We start from the raw sequence: 18,324 nt of genomic DNA, 5'->3' as shown, positions 1-18,324 counted from the left end.
GAACAGCGCGTTCTACGACGATTGGCCGACGGCTCAGCGTCTTTTTCAATTGATGCATTTAACTACAAAACTCGCGACGCAAGAGGAAGTGCAGAACTGCAGTTTCAGAGCGCACATTTCCTTTCTGAAGACACTGACATGACAGTCCTCACAAACGCCCGTGTGCTGGATTAAAAGGTTTTTGGTTGTGATATCAAATGCATAACCGGTCTGTTTTAAAGCGTTTTGATATATTTAAAGTGGCTGCGGCTGACATAAGATATTCTGAAGATAATGGATTGTTTTTGAAATAATAAAATGGATCTGCCAGAGGAGGTCCTTGCACATATTTTTTCTTTCCTACCTTTACAGGACAAATGCAATGCGTTTACTGTTTGTAAGGCATGGTCTGATATCATGGCACATCCAAGCTCATGGAAAGACACCGAAGTCAGGTAAGAACTGTGGAATACTATTGTATCAATTAGATAAAAAATAAAAAAAATAATAAAAACAATAAATAAAAAAAAATCCGTGGCCTCAAACTTGATCAAATGTTCTGTTCATGGTTCACTGATAAAAGCAATAATGTTGTGTAAGCAATACAATGCGTTTGATTTTCTTCTGCTGAACACAAAGATTTCACAAAGAAAGTCAGCACTGTTGGTCTATTCAATGTAACTGAATGGTGACCAGACCTTTGAATCTCCAAAAAGCACATAAAGGTGGCATAAATATAACCACAGAAGACTCAGATGGGTAAATCCATGCCTTCTGAAGTGATATGATTGGTGTGGGTGAGCAACAGATTGATATGTAAGTCCTTTTTTTGCCATAAATTCTTCTTCCTGCCCAGTAGGTGGCGACATGCACGAATAATGCAAATTGCAAAAAACTATTGAAGAAAAATGTGGAAGTGAAAATGAAGATTTACAGTAAAAAAGGACTCAAGTATTGATCTGTTTTTCACCCACAACAAATCATATCACTTCTGAAGAAATTGATTTAGCCATTGGAGTTGTATGGATTACTTTTATGCTGGTGGTGGCGTAGTGGACTAAAGCACATAACTGGTAATCAGAAGGTTGCTGGTTCAATCCCCACAGACATCACCATTGTGTCCTTGAGCAAGGCACTTAACTCCAGGTTGCTTCAGGGGGATTGTCCCTGTAATAAGTGCACTGTAAGTCGCTTTGGATAAAAGCGTCTGCCAAATGCATAAATGTAGATGCCTTTGTGATTTTTGGACTTTCAAAGTGCTGGCCACCCTTCACTTGCATTGTACGGACCTGCAGAGCTGAAATATTCTTCCAGCATCTTTGTTTGTGTTCTGCAGAAGAAAGAAAGTCATACACATCTGGGATGACATTAGGGTAAGTAAATGATGGGAGAATTGGTTTCTCACATGTTATCTCTGTTTTAGGTGTGAGTCAGGGACTAGTGTTCCTGAAAGATTTACTGCTCTTCTGCCACTGGTCAGAAATTTGAAGCTGAGCATGAGTCTGACTGATCCAGCCAATCGTAGAACAGGACTGTGGGTGCTGCGGCAGGCAGTTGCCAAGGGTGATGGGTGGCTGGAGGGACTTTCGATCTGCTGTGTGGGGAATACACCCCTCTTTTACACTGGTCAGGACCTGCAACAAGGCTTAGTGGACATACTGACGAATGGGTCATCACTTACTGTGCTCGACTTAAGGGGTGTTACCTTCACTCTCAGCGACTCCTTTGTCAGGAGTGTAGCCATGCTTTGTCCTGCTCTACGAAGTCTTTACATCAACAATCATTCTCTGGTGTGTGGCGTCAATGGTGAGACACTGAGGCAAGTGCTAAAGTACTGCCGGTCACTCAGTGTTCTTGGAGTTTTTCAGACCAGTCTGTCACAAGATGTTTTGAAAGATCTTATGTTACCAGAGCAATCAGCACTGAAGAAACTAGAGCTTCGTTGTGAACGCAGCCTCAAATACGCACCGCCTCTCTGTGACCAAATATGGTCAGAGTTAAAACTGAGACACCCACATCTCTGGGTGGAGCTTGAGCTGGACCACACCCTCCCTGAATTGCATGTTCCTGGGGTTCTGCAGCCCAGCATCCCAGTCCGATGTCTACGCTTGCTCACTTGGACATTGCTGTTGGATGAGGTTCATCTAGTAGGGAAGAGTTATGCAAACACACTGGAGGTTCTGGAGCTGCAGACACCCTCCTCTCCTGAACTAAACTCTGCTCTGATATCCTTAGCAAAGCAGTGTGTCAAACTTCGGGAGGTTCACTGTTATTGTGTGGTCTCGCATGACGTGATAACAGCGTTCATCACACACTGTCCAAACCTCTGCAAATACACACTCAAAATACATAAAGAGCCTCATCACAGACCTGCATAAAACTAAAGTAATACTTGGGATACAGGCTCTCAAACAGTGTTTGCACATGCTTTGATAATATAAACCATATGTTTCATATATTTGCACTATTTTTAATGGCTTGGTACAGTTCTGTGGTGATGATCAAATAAAAAACAATGACATTACCTGGGTGTTAATTAGAATACATTTACTGACATTAGAGCACAAAATGCTCTCATTGTGATTTACAATCCAATGATTACATTTAATGTATAGCATCAAATTTAGCACTGAATTTTTGCAAAACTCTTATACATTCTTCAGTCCAAGATGAAAGTGCCTCTTAAATTTTACAGTCAATCATTCGCACTGTTTCTCACATCATTCATAGTAGTTAAAACAGAAGTCATAGAATGCGGTGGTATTTGGGGCAGAAAGATGGGCAGAGCTGCTGTTATTAATATGTTTGATGAACTTGAGTGTGTCTTTGTCTCTGTAGACCAGAGCGAGGGAGTTATCCTCTGGATACACTGTCAAGAGCTACAGAACACAAAAACATGTTAACACACAACATGTGCAGTAGTCTGCTGTGTTTGCATGTATACTGTAATAACAGTAGAATAAAATTAAGTAAAACCAAACTGACATTTTGTGACATCACTTACCTCCTCGTCTTCATCATGTGCAATATAGGACGTAAATCCCCCAAACTCTGCCTTCCACCCTGCGAGAGAAATTGGAACAGATTTTTGACTGATATGGTCTAGCCTCTTCTTTTTTTGTATGATTCTTCTAATCTGCTCAATCACATTTGGTCATACTGAACACCCTCATTAACTAATAGTAAAGATATTTTGAATGAATGGAAAAGTTTCTCATTCACATTGGATGTCGCAGAGCACACATACCTGCACAGCCCATGTGAAGCTGAAGATCTAAACCATACTCTCGTTTCACAGAGTCATGTAATAATGTGTAGTCACCACGTGCCCAACGACGCAGTTTTCCTACATAAGTAGGAGGTCCTGCAAAAATGCAAACAACAATATATTGTACAAATCAATGTACCAAAAACTACACATGCACACGTTTAGAGTTGGGAACCGAGAACAAGTTCTTATTCAGAACCAGTTCAATTTAAAAAAAATACTAGAACCGAAAGAATTTGATGAATTTCGGTTCCATCAACAGTTCTCGAACATGCATTCTTCAGCCGATGCGAATGGAACGTTCTAAAATACTTGAGTAGTTCTTCCTGCAGTGCTATTCAGTAGCTGAATTTACAATGTGGAACAACATACATGCTCTCCAGATGAAACACTCTTAAACAGACATCTTGGGGATGTACTGCATTAAAAAGACTTTAAGAATTTTAATACATTTACTTTTGATTTGCTATATCCCCAAATAGCATACGCACATCTCTGAAATGTCTTAGATTTTCATCTGGAAAGCATCGCATTCTAATCCTTGTTTATCAGATGTAAAAACATTTGATAAACATCTTACAGAGAGCAGATTTTCAAATAGTGATTCTAAATCATAAACATCTCAAAGACATCTGCTAAATGTCCTTTTGACATCTCAGAGGAAAAGTCTTACAGACGTATTGCAGATGAGTAAACACTCTAAAACTGATCTCATCATGAAATGACTGTTGCTGCGTATTGATACAATTTTCCACATTCGATTCCAATTCACAAGCTTTCGATTCCGATTTTGATTCAATTCAATATCGATTCATGTGGGTATATTCAGAGACTATTTAACAGAGATGGGCCACTTCTATTAAAATTAATGGGAGAAAGTGGAACGCCCAACCAAGAAGCTCTAGTATCCAACGGTCAATGGATGTAGAAAGGAAGTCCCACCTTACAGGTAAAAGAGCCAATCACCTTTTAGATACAGACATCGCCTGTCAATCAACTTGAGAACGTGCATGCGCATTAGCTATACAAGCCAGGAATTTTTTTTTTTGTGTGTGAAATATGAGGTAAAGCAGCAAAATTTATGATTCCAGTATTGTCAAATTTGATTGCTGATTTGAAATATGTTCTTTGATCATAATCTTGACCAACCGTTTTTTAGATTTCGGTCTTTCCCCATTCAAGTAGATAGGAACTGCACTGTCATGACTGGAAAAAGCCTCCCTAGTGAGTTCCAAAGATGGCCGGCAGTGGACTGACTTGCTAGAAAGACTTTGGTGTATTTCAGCTATGATGTCCCTTTTGCCTGCATATGAAAGAAATTCTTTCCCAGCTACTTTTGTTAATTATAAATGTGACCTTCCAACTAGGTACATTATGAAAAATATTAATTTTACTAATTACATTTTATTCGTTTTTCAACCTTCTGGTCACATATAGTAAAAATAAAAATATAACAAATCCATGTATTCAATCAATAAATAAGATATTATATTTTCAAATATTATTTTTTGTTGCATATTTATTGTTTAATTGCATAAGTTGTACTATTTACATTGATTTGTTGAACACGTGCTAAAACCAATACAGTCTCTTTAACGAAACCAGCATTTCTGTTAAGAGCGTCTGTAAATGAGCGCATATCAACAAGAGAAACTCCAATGGCTTTATTTCATCTGTGCTATGCTTGAATAAAATTAAATGTTTATTTTTTATTGTTTGTGATCAAAAACTGACTGTAGAGAACAAAGTGTTTTAAAAGAGACATTCAATGACAAATGGGTCACGTGGATCTCGTTTGGACACACATTACACAGAACAACTTTTACATTCAACATGCAGTGAAATCTTGCTGCTGAATACTCCACCACTAAACTACACAATTACTTGTGAGTGAAATATGAACATTTACCTCACAGTTGCTGAAATACTGTATATGCATTTTAGTTGCATAGCGCGAAATTTGGTTGCAAATCCTCTCATTGTAGTGGATTGTAGTTGAGCATAGAGTAAAAGATCGATCTTGGGATTTAAGAATCAACATCGAGATTGTTCAAATGAAGATCCTGATGCATCAGAAAATCTATATTTTTACCCACCCCTAGAAATGATTGAATGAAGCCATTAAATGCAACAAGAATTGCATTTCTTATTTCCAGATATTTCTTCCTTAAAAGTACTGAAAGAATTCTTAATGGGATCGTTAAATAACCAGAACTGCGGGGGGCCTGGGTAGCTCAGCAAGTAAAGACGCCGACTACCACACCTGGAGTTGCGAGTTCAAATCCAGGGCATGCTGAGTGACTCCAGCCATGTCTCCTAAGCAACCAAATTGGCCCGGTTGCTAGGAAGGGTAAAGTCACATGGGGTAACCTCCTCGTGGTCACTATAATGTGGTTCGCTCTTGGCGGAGCGCGTGGCGAGTTGTGCGTGGACACCACGGAGAATAGCATGAAGCCTCCACATGTGCTATGTCTCCGTGGTAACGCGCTCAACAAGCCACATGATAAGATGCACGGATTGACGGTCTCAGACGTGGAGGCAACTGAGATTCGTCCTCCGCCACCCAGATTGAGGCGAATCACTACGCCACCACAAAGACTTTGAGCGCATTGGGAACTGGGCATTCCAAATTGGGGAGAAAAAGTGAGAAAAAAACTAACAAAAAAACAGAATTGTTCAGACGAATCTGAATTGGAAACAGAATTGTTAAGTTCCTTATGATTCCCATCCCAACACACACTGATCACCTTTGGCTTTCTTCTCAGCTGATGAAGCATCAGCAGCACAACTGGAGCCTTCTGCTTGTGTGCTCCTCTCTTCGTCTTCATTCTCTGTGTCACTCTTTTCATCATCGCTCTCATCCTCGTCATCACATTGAGCCAGATAGTGGAGACGGAGGCCAGTCAAGTTGGACAAGAGGATGAAGAACGGCTCAGAGGAAAGGAGTTCCCAGCACTCCTTTAAACAAGATGGGACGTTCTGCATATCTGCACAGCTATAACACCTAGACAAACGTGTTAAACAGTGATATTCATGAGCGCCACATCAACAATCACTTGATACTCATTACAATAAAATAAGCATACTTCAGCAAATTATTGTCTGCTTTTGACAGGAATGGATAGATAGTGCCTGTAATCATCATTAAACAAGAGATGGGTGGTTGGATCTCACCTCTTATTGGGTGGACCCCTTCTCTCCCACTGGATTTCAGAAGACTGCAGAGCACTACGCACCTGCCTAAATTTTTCCTCCTGATAAAGGTTAAAAGGGCAGAATTCGGCACATCAGCATTATAGAGATATTTAAGCATGTGGAAATATGTAATAGTTTCTGATAAATGCAGAAATTCATTGATACTTGTTTGTTGTCTAAACAGAAGAACAACGTTGTTTATGGCATATTCTGATTCAGGTCTATATGGCCCAATATAAGCACACATTCTTGCATGCAGAGTCTCCCGAGTAAATCTTACATGTGCAAAATGAAAAATAAATCACTTGGATATTTAATTATTTAAAACTTGTACTGGCTACATGCCTCTACTGTGGGCATGGGACATGTCACTAAAAATTCTCCTTTACATCAATAATATATAAGCCTCCACAACAGCACAGACAAAGAGGACCTTATAAATGCCTCTTCATGTTGTTTTTTTTTTTACAATATATATTTAAAATACTACAAACGCTGAACATGTACTTTACTTGTTATGCTTATACAGGGCAAGACCATATATTAGTGTACACATTTGTGTATGTGTACTAGATTATTTATTAGTGAACACCTTAGTGTACTACTACTAATAATATTGACAATGCTGATGACTCACCTGTAAGAAACTAGGCAAGCAGATCTCTGAACTATCTTCGAATTCTTGCTGCACCCGAGCCTGATAGCGAGGATCCAGGTACATCTCGTTCACCCAATCAAATATCACACTCTCCTGTAACAAACCCACCCACCCACAAATACATACACATTATACTTCAGATAGGACGTCGTCAGAAGGTCATGAAACAATCTAAACCTATACACTCTTAAGAGAATTTGACTTACATCTCTGGGGATGTGTGTGTGACGGGGAACAGGGGGTTCCATGTAGCGTGGGGGTCTTGGCAGTGAGTGGCCATGAAACCAACCACTCAGAGATAAACGGCACTTCCCCTCAGTAAGAACCTCTGCCACCTGAGAGAGGCGGGCTTACAGTTCAGTTGATTAAAACAGCCATAACTCATTAATGAATGGACAATCTATGCTTGTTGTCACTACCTGATGGAAGGAGACCGGGGACACTTCAAAAAACACCAGAGAGTTCCAGCGAGGAAGCAGAGACTTGGCAATGTTCACCGGCTGACAGTGTTCTAGGGTGCACACAGAATTATCAAAAAGTCAACATGAAATGGTATGCGCAACCCATTTCACATCTGTACTAAGACTTATTTCCGACAGGATACTGAATGAAAGAAAAAATATTAGGCAGCACTTGACTGTATCCATCAGGAATTTATTGTATTGTCCAAAGTTGCCGTTCCATACCAAAATGGAGCCAAACCTAAAAGCTAAATTGCAGATGACTGTGTTGGACAATTCCATTACTGAAACACAGCTGGCACCCAGTTTTGAATAGGCATTTTGACCAGGACATGGAATTGGTTCTTTGTCAAATCAGTCACATTTCCATTTCAGCATAAACCAGTATTAAATTACTTCCTAAACTACTGTCAAGAATTTGAATGATGTCACTTTTCCCCGCAGCCACCATATTTGTGACCATCAGCGGGAGAAAACAATGGTGGTGAATGGAAAAACACCCGAGAATCAATATAAAGAAAAACATCAAAAATTGCTTTTGGTCCATGCCCAGTCCCAGGAAAAGTTCATACAGGTCCGAAGACAGCACAAATATTGCCAAATTGTTCTTTCACGGACATTTAAAGATATCTTATCCACGATTCATCTCAGTATGCAGGCGAGTCTGATGTGTGACCAGCGAGTACACATGCCCACCGCACATCACCATAAACATCACTCATTCAGATGTTACAAAGTTTTTGTGTTGTTTTCTGGTCTGATTTAGTCATAGTATTAAAAAACATCTTTGATGATCCCGTCTGTATGAATGTAAGAGCTTCTTTTAACTTCTGAAGGCGGCTTTTGTCACGTCCCACAGTGCAGCACAATGACGGCATATGGAATTTTGGTCACAAACATAGCAGCGCGATCATTCAGTGACGTCACATGAAACAGGTTAATGCAAGACCTGATCACACTGTCAAGGTTTATTTTGCGATAACAATTGGCTGACTGTACATTAACCCTTACTTATGCATTTGGATATATTTAATGTGATAAAAGATTATTATTTCTCAAAGTTAGTTAATTGTTTTTATTTTCTTTTGCATGGGAACTGTTTATAAAAAAATAAACAAATGCCATGTTTTTTTTCTGGAAGGGTAAACAAGTATTTCTGCAAGTATGGCTGGGTCACAGTCCCACCCATTCATTTCTGTATGTCTTTCTTTCTTTGTGTGTGTATGTGGGAGGGGGATAGGTGAGATGTTCTGCACTGTGGGAGTGTTATGGTCTCATCAATTTATTTCTGAATGTGTGTGTTCTGCATTTTGACTCTGTGTTATAGTCTCACCTATTCATTTTAATGGACAATGACCACGAACTATACAAGTGTTTACAGAAGTAAAACATTTAACCGGTTAATAATCACTCAAAAGAACTTAAAGGTTAAGTAAATAGGGTCAATTTTGATTTCATGTTGACTTAATGGATAACATCAATCCACCCACAAAATTTTTTTTTATCAAAGGCAAAGTAAAATGTTCTATGAAATATGTTTGATCACACACCATCAGTGCTGAACAGGTCCAGTGTTCCTCCATCCGTCAGCTCCCAAGGAGGCACCAGGTAGAGAATGAATGCAACTCTTCGCCCCTCCAGCTCATCATCATGACAGAGTAACACATCTGCACAAAGAGAAATAAACGTAGGGAGGGAAAGAGACATCTAGAAACCTTTTGAGAGTACACCAGCTGCACTTCGTCACCCCACCTACACTCCAGTGACCCTCTGATTGGTTGAGAAGCTGCCAGATGGCTTACCTGTATGCTCATATTTGGCACAGGATATATCGACAATTGCCTCCAAATCCACTTGCAACACTTCCGACAACCACAGACGGAACTCCCCAAAAATCACTGACCTGACCTCAAACAAACACGTCTGTCAGCAAATCAACTTGTGAAAAAGGTCAAATAACTTGACATTTTACAGACCTTATCTGTGATATATGGTGCTCTCTTCTCTCTCTCAGATCATCTGACTGCAGAAGAAACAGAATTCAGGCAACAGCATCCAATCCCACTAAAAATAATTGTTTAAGAAGCCTCAGTGATACCTGTTGAAACTTGTACAAGTCATTTGACTTGCTGTTGAAATTAAGCTGAAATAGCTCTGCTTGTAGGCTCTCCACAAAGCTCTCACTCTGCAGGAAATGAGTGATCTGACAGTGAGGAAAGGGCTCACAGTCAAGCTGCACACTGCCTGAACAGAGAGAGGAGAGGGTCACACACAAATCAATAAATGCACCTCTTAAAACTAGCTTGATTTATCTCTCACTAGCAACTGGACCATACACATCTATGTTCTCTTGTCCATAATTACTGTAAAAAAAAAAAATTAAAAAAAGACAGTACAAGTTACGTAAGCTCATTCCGTTACGTGTGTGGGTATACACACCATTAGAATAACTCTCTTTCCTCTGCCATGCGTCTCTCATGCCTTTCTGGAGAGATTCATCCCTCAAATCCGAATTTATCACGGCGAGTTCACCTCGTTTCTCTTTCTTATTCTTTCCACCCGTTTCAGAGTCATTCTGCCGTTTTTTGGGTGACATGTCGAGAGCATGTGGCAATTAAAACCCGGGGAGACTTTTGTTTTCTCAGCGACGACCAGCAGCGTTTCCTATTTTTCGCCTCTTCGTTTGCATTTAGTAAGAGGTTCTTTGGGCTCATTACTGCCCCTGCAGGTCAGCCATGGAACAAGCGCACTGTCTCGCACCGGAATGATTCACAGTATAATGTAGAAATAATTTCGACGGCTGAAGAACATTAAAAAATTTTAAACATGATTCTGCCGTTTTCTGATTGTCAAATCTTTTAAAACAGTGATTCTAGAGACTGTTGTGTGTGAAAATCCCAGGAGATCAGCAGTTACAGAAATACTCAAACCAGCCCGTCTGGCACCAACAATCATCCATGTGATTATCTAATTAGCCAATTGTGTGGTAGCAGTGCATAACATCATGCAGATATAGGTCAGGAGCTTCAGTTAATGTTCACATCAACCATTAAAATGTGAAAAAAAATGGGGGCCTGGGTAGCTCAGCAGGTAAAGACACTGACTACCACCTCTGGAGACACAAGTTCAAATCCAGGGCGTGCTGAGTGACTCCAGCCAGGTCTCCTAAGCTACTAAATTGGCCCAGTTGCTAGGGAGGGTAGAGTCACATGGGGTAACCTCCTCACTCTCAGTGGGGCACATGGCAAGTTGTGTATCGATGCCACAGAGAATAGCATGAAGTCTCCACACGCACTACGTCTCCATGGTAACATGCTCAACAAGTCACATGATTAGATGCATGGATTGGCGGTCTCAGATGCAGAGGCAACTGAGATTCATCCTCTAACAACCAGATTGAGGCAAGTCACTACAACACCATGAGGACTTAGAGCACATTGAGAATTACATATCAGGGAGAAAAAAAACAACAGTGATTCCACTGGCAACACAAATTCTGTTTCCTCTTATGCATAAAATCAGTGGCCAATTTAAATAAAAATGGAAAACAAACCCTAAAAAATTCTACAGATATTACTACCCTCTTAATGTTGCATATATAATTTTTTCACCCCAAGTATTACAACTGAGTAATTATTGCTTTATGCTCCATGACAATATTATTATTACTACAGTAAAGTCATAGGCCCACTTAAAATCTGCAAACTTTTTCTGCACTGAAATCTGTTTCAAATAGTTGATACTTGGGGTAAAAAATAAGAATTCAAGGCATGAAAATTTCATTAAAACAACAAAGGTCAAGTGATATTCAGAATTTTTAGTTACTATTATTCAGTTACACAGATTGACTGATGCATCGCAGGCTGTTCATGTTCACTGAAAATTTGTATTTCATAATATTTCTTATATAAACACATGATGAACGGATTATGAACATTTTTGAGCTTACAGTGGGAAAAAAAATATGCCAGCTGGAAGCGAGGGTGAATTTAATCTTTGCATCCTGCATTGCCTAGAATCAGATTTAACCATAATTGTGCCCATGTGCCCAGCTTCATTCATGAAGTGACATGTAATGTCAGCCTTTAATGAGCTGTTCACTTCGTTACGAGCTCAGGGCGACTACACCATCTTGACATTTAACCAGAATGATAAAAAGGATTTTAATTCAGAAATGTAAAACATGTCCATCACAGAAGATGTGTATTCAAGTCACTGTATGTATGAAATGCCTTTTTTATAAATAATTCTGAACTCTGATTATGACACTTTCCCAATTATGTGATGTCTAACAATAGATAAGCAAATTGTCCTAACACAGGTTTCTGCTTGGTACAAACCATCAAGATCATGGCTTAAAAGAGATAAACATGCTTACATAAGTCATATTGTGATTAAATATTACAAATTATAAAACAGGTCATTGCATTTAAATATTAACATTTATTACAACTGACCCACCACTGAATTTACTTACAGTTAAACAACAGCATCCAGTAAAAATTAATTTTATATAACAACTTTACAATTGTTTTTGGATAATATACAAAGTTTTAAACACACACACACACACAAAAAAGATTTGTACTACAAAATAATAATAAAAAAGAAAATCTAACATCATGTCATTTGAGGTAACAGGTAATGCCTCAAGGACCAGCTCCAGCGTTGACATCCGCACAGTCAGAGGTCCCCAGATAATGCACCGCCCACTGTATAAACTGCCCTGGGATTCTACACACACACACACACACACACACACACACACACACACACACACACACACACACACACACACACACACACACAGGTAGAAACAGACCTTCAGGGTGTGGCGATAACAGTAGTTTGGAAAAGTTAGCTTGTTTAAAAGGCAATTACTTGACTATGTAGTTTGATTTCAATTCTGCACACTTGAGCAAAATACCCTTTACTTTTCTTACTGATTGTGTGCCTGCATTTACATTTCGGCAGTGTATCTGAGCACACTGCACATGTACACACTGTGTACTGTGTAATGAAAAACAAATACATTCCTTCTAGATTGGGTAATTCAGTATGAAACAAAGTTTTTTTTATAAAGGTAGGATAAGAGATCAGTCCATCACATTAAAAATGTATTATAATCTGCATGTCTCAAAAGGGAACAGATTACACTCACTGGAATTTGCTGAGGGCTGCGGCAACCTGAGGGTCAGGATGATACAAATAGGAAAAAGACTTTCCATCTGAATGCACCTGGAAGAGGAAAAGTGGGAAAATCAAGAAAATTTTTAAAGCAATACACTAGTAGAATATGATGTTTTGAAACTGACTTTTGAAAATGGAGTGTGGAATTTCAGCATCACTAGCATCACCAGATGGAATTGCAAAAATAATGTCTGTTTTTAAACAGGTTTCCTGAACAATCCCCCAGGCTGCCATTGGTTGAGCCAATGTTGCTTTGTTGGGCTGGTCTGGACGCTCAAACAAACAGAGCAATGTTTCGATGGCACCACCGTGTCACACAGTTTACACTTTTCAGTGACTTTCAAATAGTTGCCTCTGAATATTAAGCTGGGAAAGTAAATATTTTAACATCGGTAAAATTACACACTCCATGTTTAACACATGTGACCTGCACCATCATTTTGAGTCACTTGGACCCAGAAACACATTGAGTTATATGCACTAAAGCAAAAAGAAAAGTTTCAGCTTTATAAAGATATAATTATGTTTATACTCCAATACTTAATACAACAGTGAAAATATTTTAATACGCTTTCCTTTTTACTTTAGTGAACAAAACTCAAAAAATGTGTTCCTGGGACAAAGTGACTCAAAATGATGGTGCAGGTCACACAAGATATTGTGCAAGTGAGCTTCAACATTGTCCTGCTATAACACTGCAAAATATCTACCGTTCACACTCACTTTGCTGGGTTTGGTGGGTGGAGATGCTGACGAATTTGTCTTGGTGGCTGGAGACACTGAGGAGCTCGGTATAGTGGGTTGGGCTGTATTCTGGACAATCCATGAGGGAGGACTCAATTTATTCAGCTCTTTATCTTCCTCTTGACTAGTGTCTCCTCTAAACTTGCCACTCGAGTGGGACGGACTGATCTGGGATGGCTGAGGTCTCTGACCTAGTGTAATGCCATCAGCCGACACCACTTGGGCTTGGGTGCTTGTTGCTATAGACAACAGGTGAACTTCTTTTAAAAGTGATTGGCTTTCCGTCTGAGAACAGGGCTCTTGGCCTGTGTCAGAATGAACAATTGATTGAAAGGCAAATTAGAAACATGGTCGTCTTTATGTCCTGTAACTGTGCGACCGTTTAAGTGCATTAAATATTTGTGAAAAAAGGACATTACCACTTGAGTCAGAGGTGGAATGTGTCCCTAATAGATCTGGCGCTGGAGTGAACATATCCCACGGGCTTTCTCCATCCCCAGACAACTCTCCTGTTCCACACAAAATCTCTGGGAGACAAGGGGGGATGAGTTTAATAAACAAATCACCATCCTGGAGCAGCATTGACTCTGTCCTTTGGAAAATCACCTAGTCTTGTGTGTTCCAGCGTGGGCTGTCCTTCATCTGGACATGAGCCACTATTTCCGTCCTGAGCAGCCAGTGTTTGGTTTGTTCTTGATGTGCTGATGGGATATGAATATTCATGGGGCGGAGCCAAGCCATTTGGAGTTTCACTCTCACAATCTGCACCTGCGCACATCCACATATGAGACAACAACACATTTACACAGTGCGCCACATGCATGGAAAAATCTGGCTGAATTCTCAAAGGATTGTCTTGAAAAAAGCAATTAATTAGACAGCAGACAGTACTGGGATCAGCTGTCATCAGCTTCCTCTGCTCCTCTGGGATGAGAAGGAAAGGCATGGGGACAATGAACTGCTCCTGTCCCTGGAAAAACACACACACTCATAGACAATGATAATTTATCTGGCCAACAGCTGGTGCCATTAAGTTGTCAAGGAAGCCACCTTACCCTCCAGTGAAGCCTCTCTCGGTGCCAGTGTGTAGGTGTTGCCACACTTGGACAATATGTTGCAGACATTTTCTCCATTGCATCATTCAGAATATTTATTATAATGTCATTGTGCCAAGCCCCCAATAGAGAGGAGAGAGAGACCCCTGGGAAATTAGGTATATGATGAATGCACGTTTTTATCATTTCTGTGTAGCAGCTGTGTATTTATGGTATAAATCACTCAAAACATTAAGAACCCAACAACAGGTATTTACAGAGCTGTGCAAGAATGTTTTTGTGTACACTGGCGGCCAAAAGTTTGGAATAATGTACAGATTTTGCTCTTATGGAAAGAAATTGGTACTTTTATTCACCAAAGTGGCATTCAACTGATCACAATGTATAGTCAGAACATTAATAATGTGAAAAATTACCATTACAATTGGAAAAAAATGAAACTACTCATCAAAAAATCCTCCACATGCAGCAATGACAGCTTTGCAGATCCTTGGCATTCTAGCTGTCAGTTTGTCCAGATACTCAGGTGACATTTTACCCCACACTTCCTGTAGCACTTGCCATAGATGTGGTTGTCTCATCGGGCACTTCTCACGCACCTTACAGTCTAGCTGATCCCACAAAAGTTCAATGGGGTTAAGATCCATAACACTCTTTTCCAATTATCTGTTGTCCAATGTCTGTGTTTCTTTGCCCACTCTAACCTTTTTTTTTTCTGTTTCAAAAGTGGCTTTTTCTTTGCAATTCTTCCCATAAGGCCTGCACCCCTGAGTCTTCTCTTTACTGTTGTACATGAAACTGGTGTTGAGCGTGTAGAATTCAATGAAGCTGTCAGCTGAGGACATGTGAGTCGTCTATTTCTCAAACTAGAGACTCTGATGTACTTATCCTCTTGTTTAGTTGTACATCTGGCCTTCCACATCTCTTTCTGTCCTTGTTAGAGCCAGTTGTCCTTTGTCTTTGAAGACTGTAGTGTACACCTTTGTATGAAATCTTCAGTTCTTTTCTGTTTCAAGCATTGTATAGCCTTCATTCCTCAAAACAATGATTGACTGACGAGTTTCTAGAGAAAGCCGTTTCTTTTTTGCCATTTTTGACCTAATATTGACCTTAAGACATGCCGGTCTATTGCACACTGTGGCAACTCAAAAACAAACACAAAGACAATGTTAAGCTTCATTTAAGAAACCATATATCTTTCAGCAGTGTTTGATATAATGGCAAGTGATTTTCTAGTACTAAATTAGCAATTTACCATGATTACTCAAGGATAAGATGTTGGAGTGATGGCTGCTGGAAATGGGGCCTGTCTAGAAATGACTTTTTTCAAATAGTGATGGTGCTGTTTTTTACATTAGTAATGTGCTGACTATACTTTGTGATCAGCTGAATGCCACTTTGGTGAATTAAAGTACAAATTTCCTTCCGAAACAGCAAAATCTGTACATTATTCCAAACTTTTGGCCGCCAGTGTATATGCAAGTTATTCTGAACAAGAAAGACAGAGGAAAAGAGAAAGTGTGTGTATGTGTAATAGAAGTGACACGTACCAGACGCTGAACTCACAGAGTTGACTGAACTCTCCCTGAGGGAACTGACAGAAAAGAATAGAATTACCACTAACTGTTATATAAACAGTCTTAAAGTTCAGTGTGAGCTGTTGGTAAGTGTTCAGTTAAAAAATACTATAAATGGTCAATAAACACACACCTCCACGTCTTTACTATTTGTTCTCTGACTGATGGAAGTGTTGTGCTAAAATATAAAGAGGGAAATTCAGAGGTTAATTAAGAATGATTGAGCATGATTAGGACACATCTTTATGCATGTGTATGGAGATATGTCTTACCAGCTGGGCGGATGGTCCCATTTGGAGGCGATACATATGGTGCTCATTTGATTGACTTTCAAGCAAAACTGGCAAGAGGCCTTAAAAACACAAACAAAAACAAGAATGCAATTAGTGCATAAAGCATATTTGATCATTTCATTTGGAATCAACAAGACAAGTGTTGTGTGGTAATAAACTAGAGGTCGACTGATAGATTGGATAGATGGATTTTGCCGATACTGATAACTAAATTGGTTTAAAAAGTTTTTAAAATTGATTTAGAGAATGATAAAACAAATTCTTAGCCTTGCCAAAATTAATAAAATCCCAAAAAGCAGTTTGTGCAACCAAAATCCCAATAACAACCAGAAAACTTAATATTTGGTGCATAATGAAGGATTTAAGTATATACAAGCCCAAAACACACAAGGGACTCTTATTTTAAAATGACAGAGGCTCCATTACAATGCTTTATGTATTACCAAATTGAGATTTTAATAGCCTCTATATTCACCAGATGAAGAGTTGTGTGTACATATATTTCATGACTTAAGACTTATTGAGGAATTTTAAAAAAAACGATAAAAAAAAATAGTAACAATTCTCGGCAATATCCCAAGAACTTGTAATTAAATTACATGTGCGTAATCAGATTAGTTACTTTTTTACTGTGGTTTAATACATTTTAATGTTTAATGAATGGAGAGTAAATTGGTACTTCTTACACTTAAAAATAGATTTACATCAAAACTTGCAATAAGTAAAATTAATCATAAAAGTTATCAGATTAGATTTCCTGAAAAGTCTCATCTAAATGATTACGTTACTGATAAATTACTTGTGTAGTTTGTAATCAGTACCAGATTATATTTTAGAAGTAATCTACCTGAATACAACAACATACAACCCATATTTTTTCTTGGTAATATCAGTCAAATGGAAAAGTGATCAATGATAATGAATTGTTTAAAGTCAGAATCAAAACTGGACATTAAACATACCAGGTCAGAGTTCATGTGGAAATCCAGGCTGAAGTTGCGTACATACACAACAGCATTGACCAGGCCTGAGAAGGACTCCCTGTCCTCCAAACTGAAGAGAGAGACAACAGAGCTGACACTAGAGGGCTTGATTTAATTACAATCAGTGAGTGAACTAAAACTAGTGCCTGCTGTTCACCCATAACTATTAAACCCAGGACAACAGATGCAAGGTTACACTGCTGAAAGGGAGAGGGCCAGACCACAAATGTATGCATTTAACAGCTAGATTATGCTTATTTCTACACGGGTTTCATTGTTCGAGGCAGGGCCTGATTATCCAGATGAGTAAGATAAAAACAAGGGCTCAGGTGTGTAGTGAGTGGTGTCATAACAGAGGTTTAATAAGTCCCTCACTCCTGCAGACGCTCCCATGCGGCTCCGCTCAGCGCCGCGGGAATCAACGCACTCCCATCGGACAGAAACATCAAACAGACATCGGTGTGCTCCATCCGCTGCGAGTCTGATAGATCACACACCTAAAACACAGCACACTTTAAAACTGGATAGACACTTTTTTACTCTAAAAACTACTAGTTAAAAACTACTTACGCCGACGACTTGTGCTTTTACAGTTGTTTCACTTTGGCTTTGGCCGTAGTTTTGGACGAGTCTCTCGATCCACGGCTCCAGCTCGGCCATTCGGCGGCGTTTCATCTTTGGTGGACTCATTGATAAACTGGTGTATCTGATGCTGTTCTCCAGCATATAATGACAGCTAATCAACCTGCTATTCTCTTCGCGCCTCTCATATTGAAATTTGATGCAATGTTTTCGTTCCGTACAGAAAAAGGGACCGGATGGTTTGAGTTCCGCGTGAACTCGTTTCATCTAAACCACAATCACGTTGGTGCCCCTTTGTGGTAGTTGTAGGCAATGATATAACAAGACCAGATTTGGGTG

The 18,324-nt window shown here is 39.4% G+C and overlaps 3 protein-coding genes across 8 annotated transcripts; 1 reads left to right on the top strand and 2 right to left on the bottom strand.

Annotated features, from left to right (window-relative positions):
- Positions 1-89: 89 nt before the first annotated feature.
- On the top strand, positions 90-2,357 carry LOC127414031 (F-box/LRR-repeat protein 8-like). 3 transcript variants are annotated; one of them, XM_051651816.1, is made up of 3 exons: positions 116-177; positions 352-434; positions 1,403-2,357. In XM_051651816.1, exons 2-3 carry the CDS (start codon positions 397-399, stop codon positions 2,355-2,357), a joined length of 993 nt encoding a protein of 330 aa, XP_051507776.1. In that variant the 5' UTR covers positions 116-177; positions 352-396. The 3 variants fall into 3 exon arrangements, with proteins under 3 accessions (XP_051507690.1, XP_051507776.1, XP_051507862.1); XM_051651902.1 differs by having other exon boundaries at positions 134-208; XM_051651730.1 differs by having other exon boundaries at positions 90-434.
- Positions 2,358-2,509: 152 nt separating this feature from the next.
- Positions 2,510-10,258, bottom strand: LOC127412911 (prolyl 3-hydroxylase OGFOD1-like). Its single transcript, XM_051649665.1, has 13 exons — positions 10,001-10,258; positions 9,660-9,805; positions 9,538-9,584; positions 9,364-9,464; positions 9,112-9,228; positions 7,520-7,611; positions 7,307-7,435; positions 7,080-7,193; positions 6,422-6,501; positions 5,995-6,251; positions 3,227-3,343; positions 2,984-3,042; positions 2,510-2,858 (listed from the first exon to the last, which is right to left on the bottom strand). Exons 1-13 carry the CDS (start codon positions 10,155-10,157, stop codon positions 2,700-2,702), a joined length of 1,575 nt encoding a protein of 524 aa, XP_051505625.1. The 5' UTR covers positions 10,158-10,258; the 3' UTR covers positions 2,510-2,699.
- Positions 10,259-11,245: 987 nt separating this feature from the next.
- LOC127412123 (uncharacterized) lies at positions 11,246-18,276 on the bottom strand. 4 transcript variants are annotated; one of them, XM_051648439.1, is made up of 13 exons: positions 17,974-18,272; positions 17,779-17,900; positions 17,383-17,473; positions 16,400-16,479; positions 16,261-16,305; positions 16,101-16,144; positions 14,551-14,696; positions 14,387-14,465; positions 14,102-14,263; positions 13,915-14,022; positions 13,475-13,800; positions 12,723-12,799; positions 11,258-12,295 (listed from the first exon to the last, which is right to left on the bottom strand). In XM_051648439.1, the coding sequence occupies exons 1-13, from the start codon at positions 18,250-18,252 to the stop codon at positions 12,211-12,213; spliced, it is 1,644 nt and encodes a 547-aa protein (XP_051504399.1). In that variant the 5' UTR covers positions 18,253-18,272; the 3' UTR covers positions 11,258-12,210. The 4 variants fall into 4 exon arrangements, with proteins under 4 accessions (XP_051504315.1, XP_051504476.1, XP_051504235.1 ...); XM_051648355.1 differs by having other exon boundaries at positions 11,246-12,295; positions 13,475-13,734; positions 14,102-14,465; positions 17,974-18,276; XM_051648516.1 differs by having other exon boundaries at positions 11,251-12,295; positions 14,102-14,465; positions 17,779-17,915; positions 17,974-18,274.
- Positions 18,277-18,324: the final 48 nt, after the last annotated feature.

The sequence above is a fragment of the Myxocyprinus asiaticus genome, chromosome 1 (genome assembly GCF_019703515.2).
Source record: "Myxocyprinus asiaticus isolate MX2 ecotype Aquarium Trade chromosome 1, UBuf_Myxa_2, whole genome shotgun sequence".
Lineage (NCBI taxonomy): Eukaryota > Metazoa > Chordata > Actinopteri > Cypriniformes > Catostomidae > Myxocyprinus > Myxocyprinus asiaticus.
The sequence above is the reverse complement of the archived record's forward strand: the minus strand, read 5'-3'. Positions and strand labels throughout refer to the sequence as shown.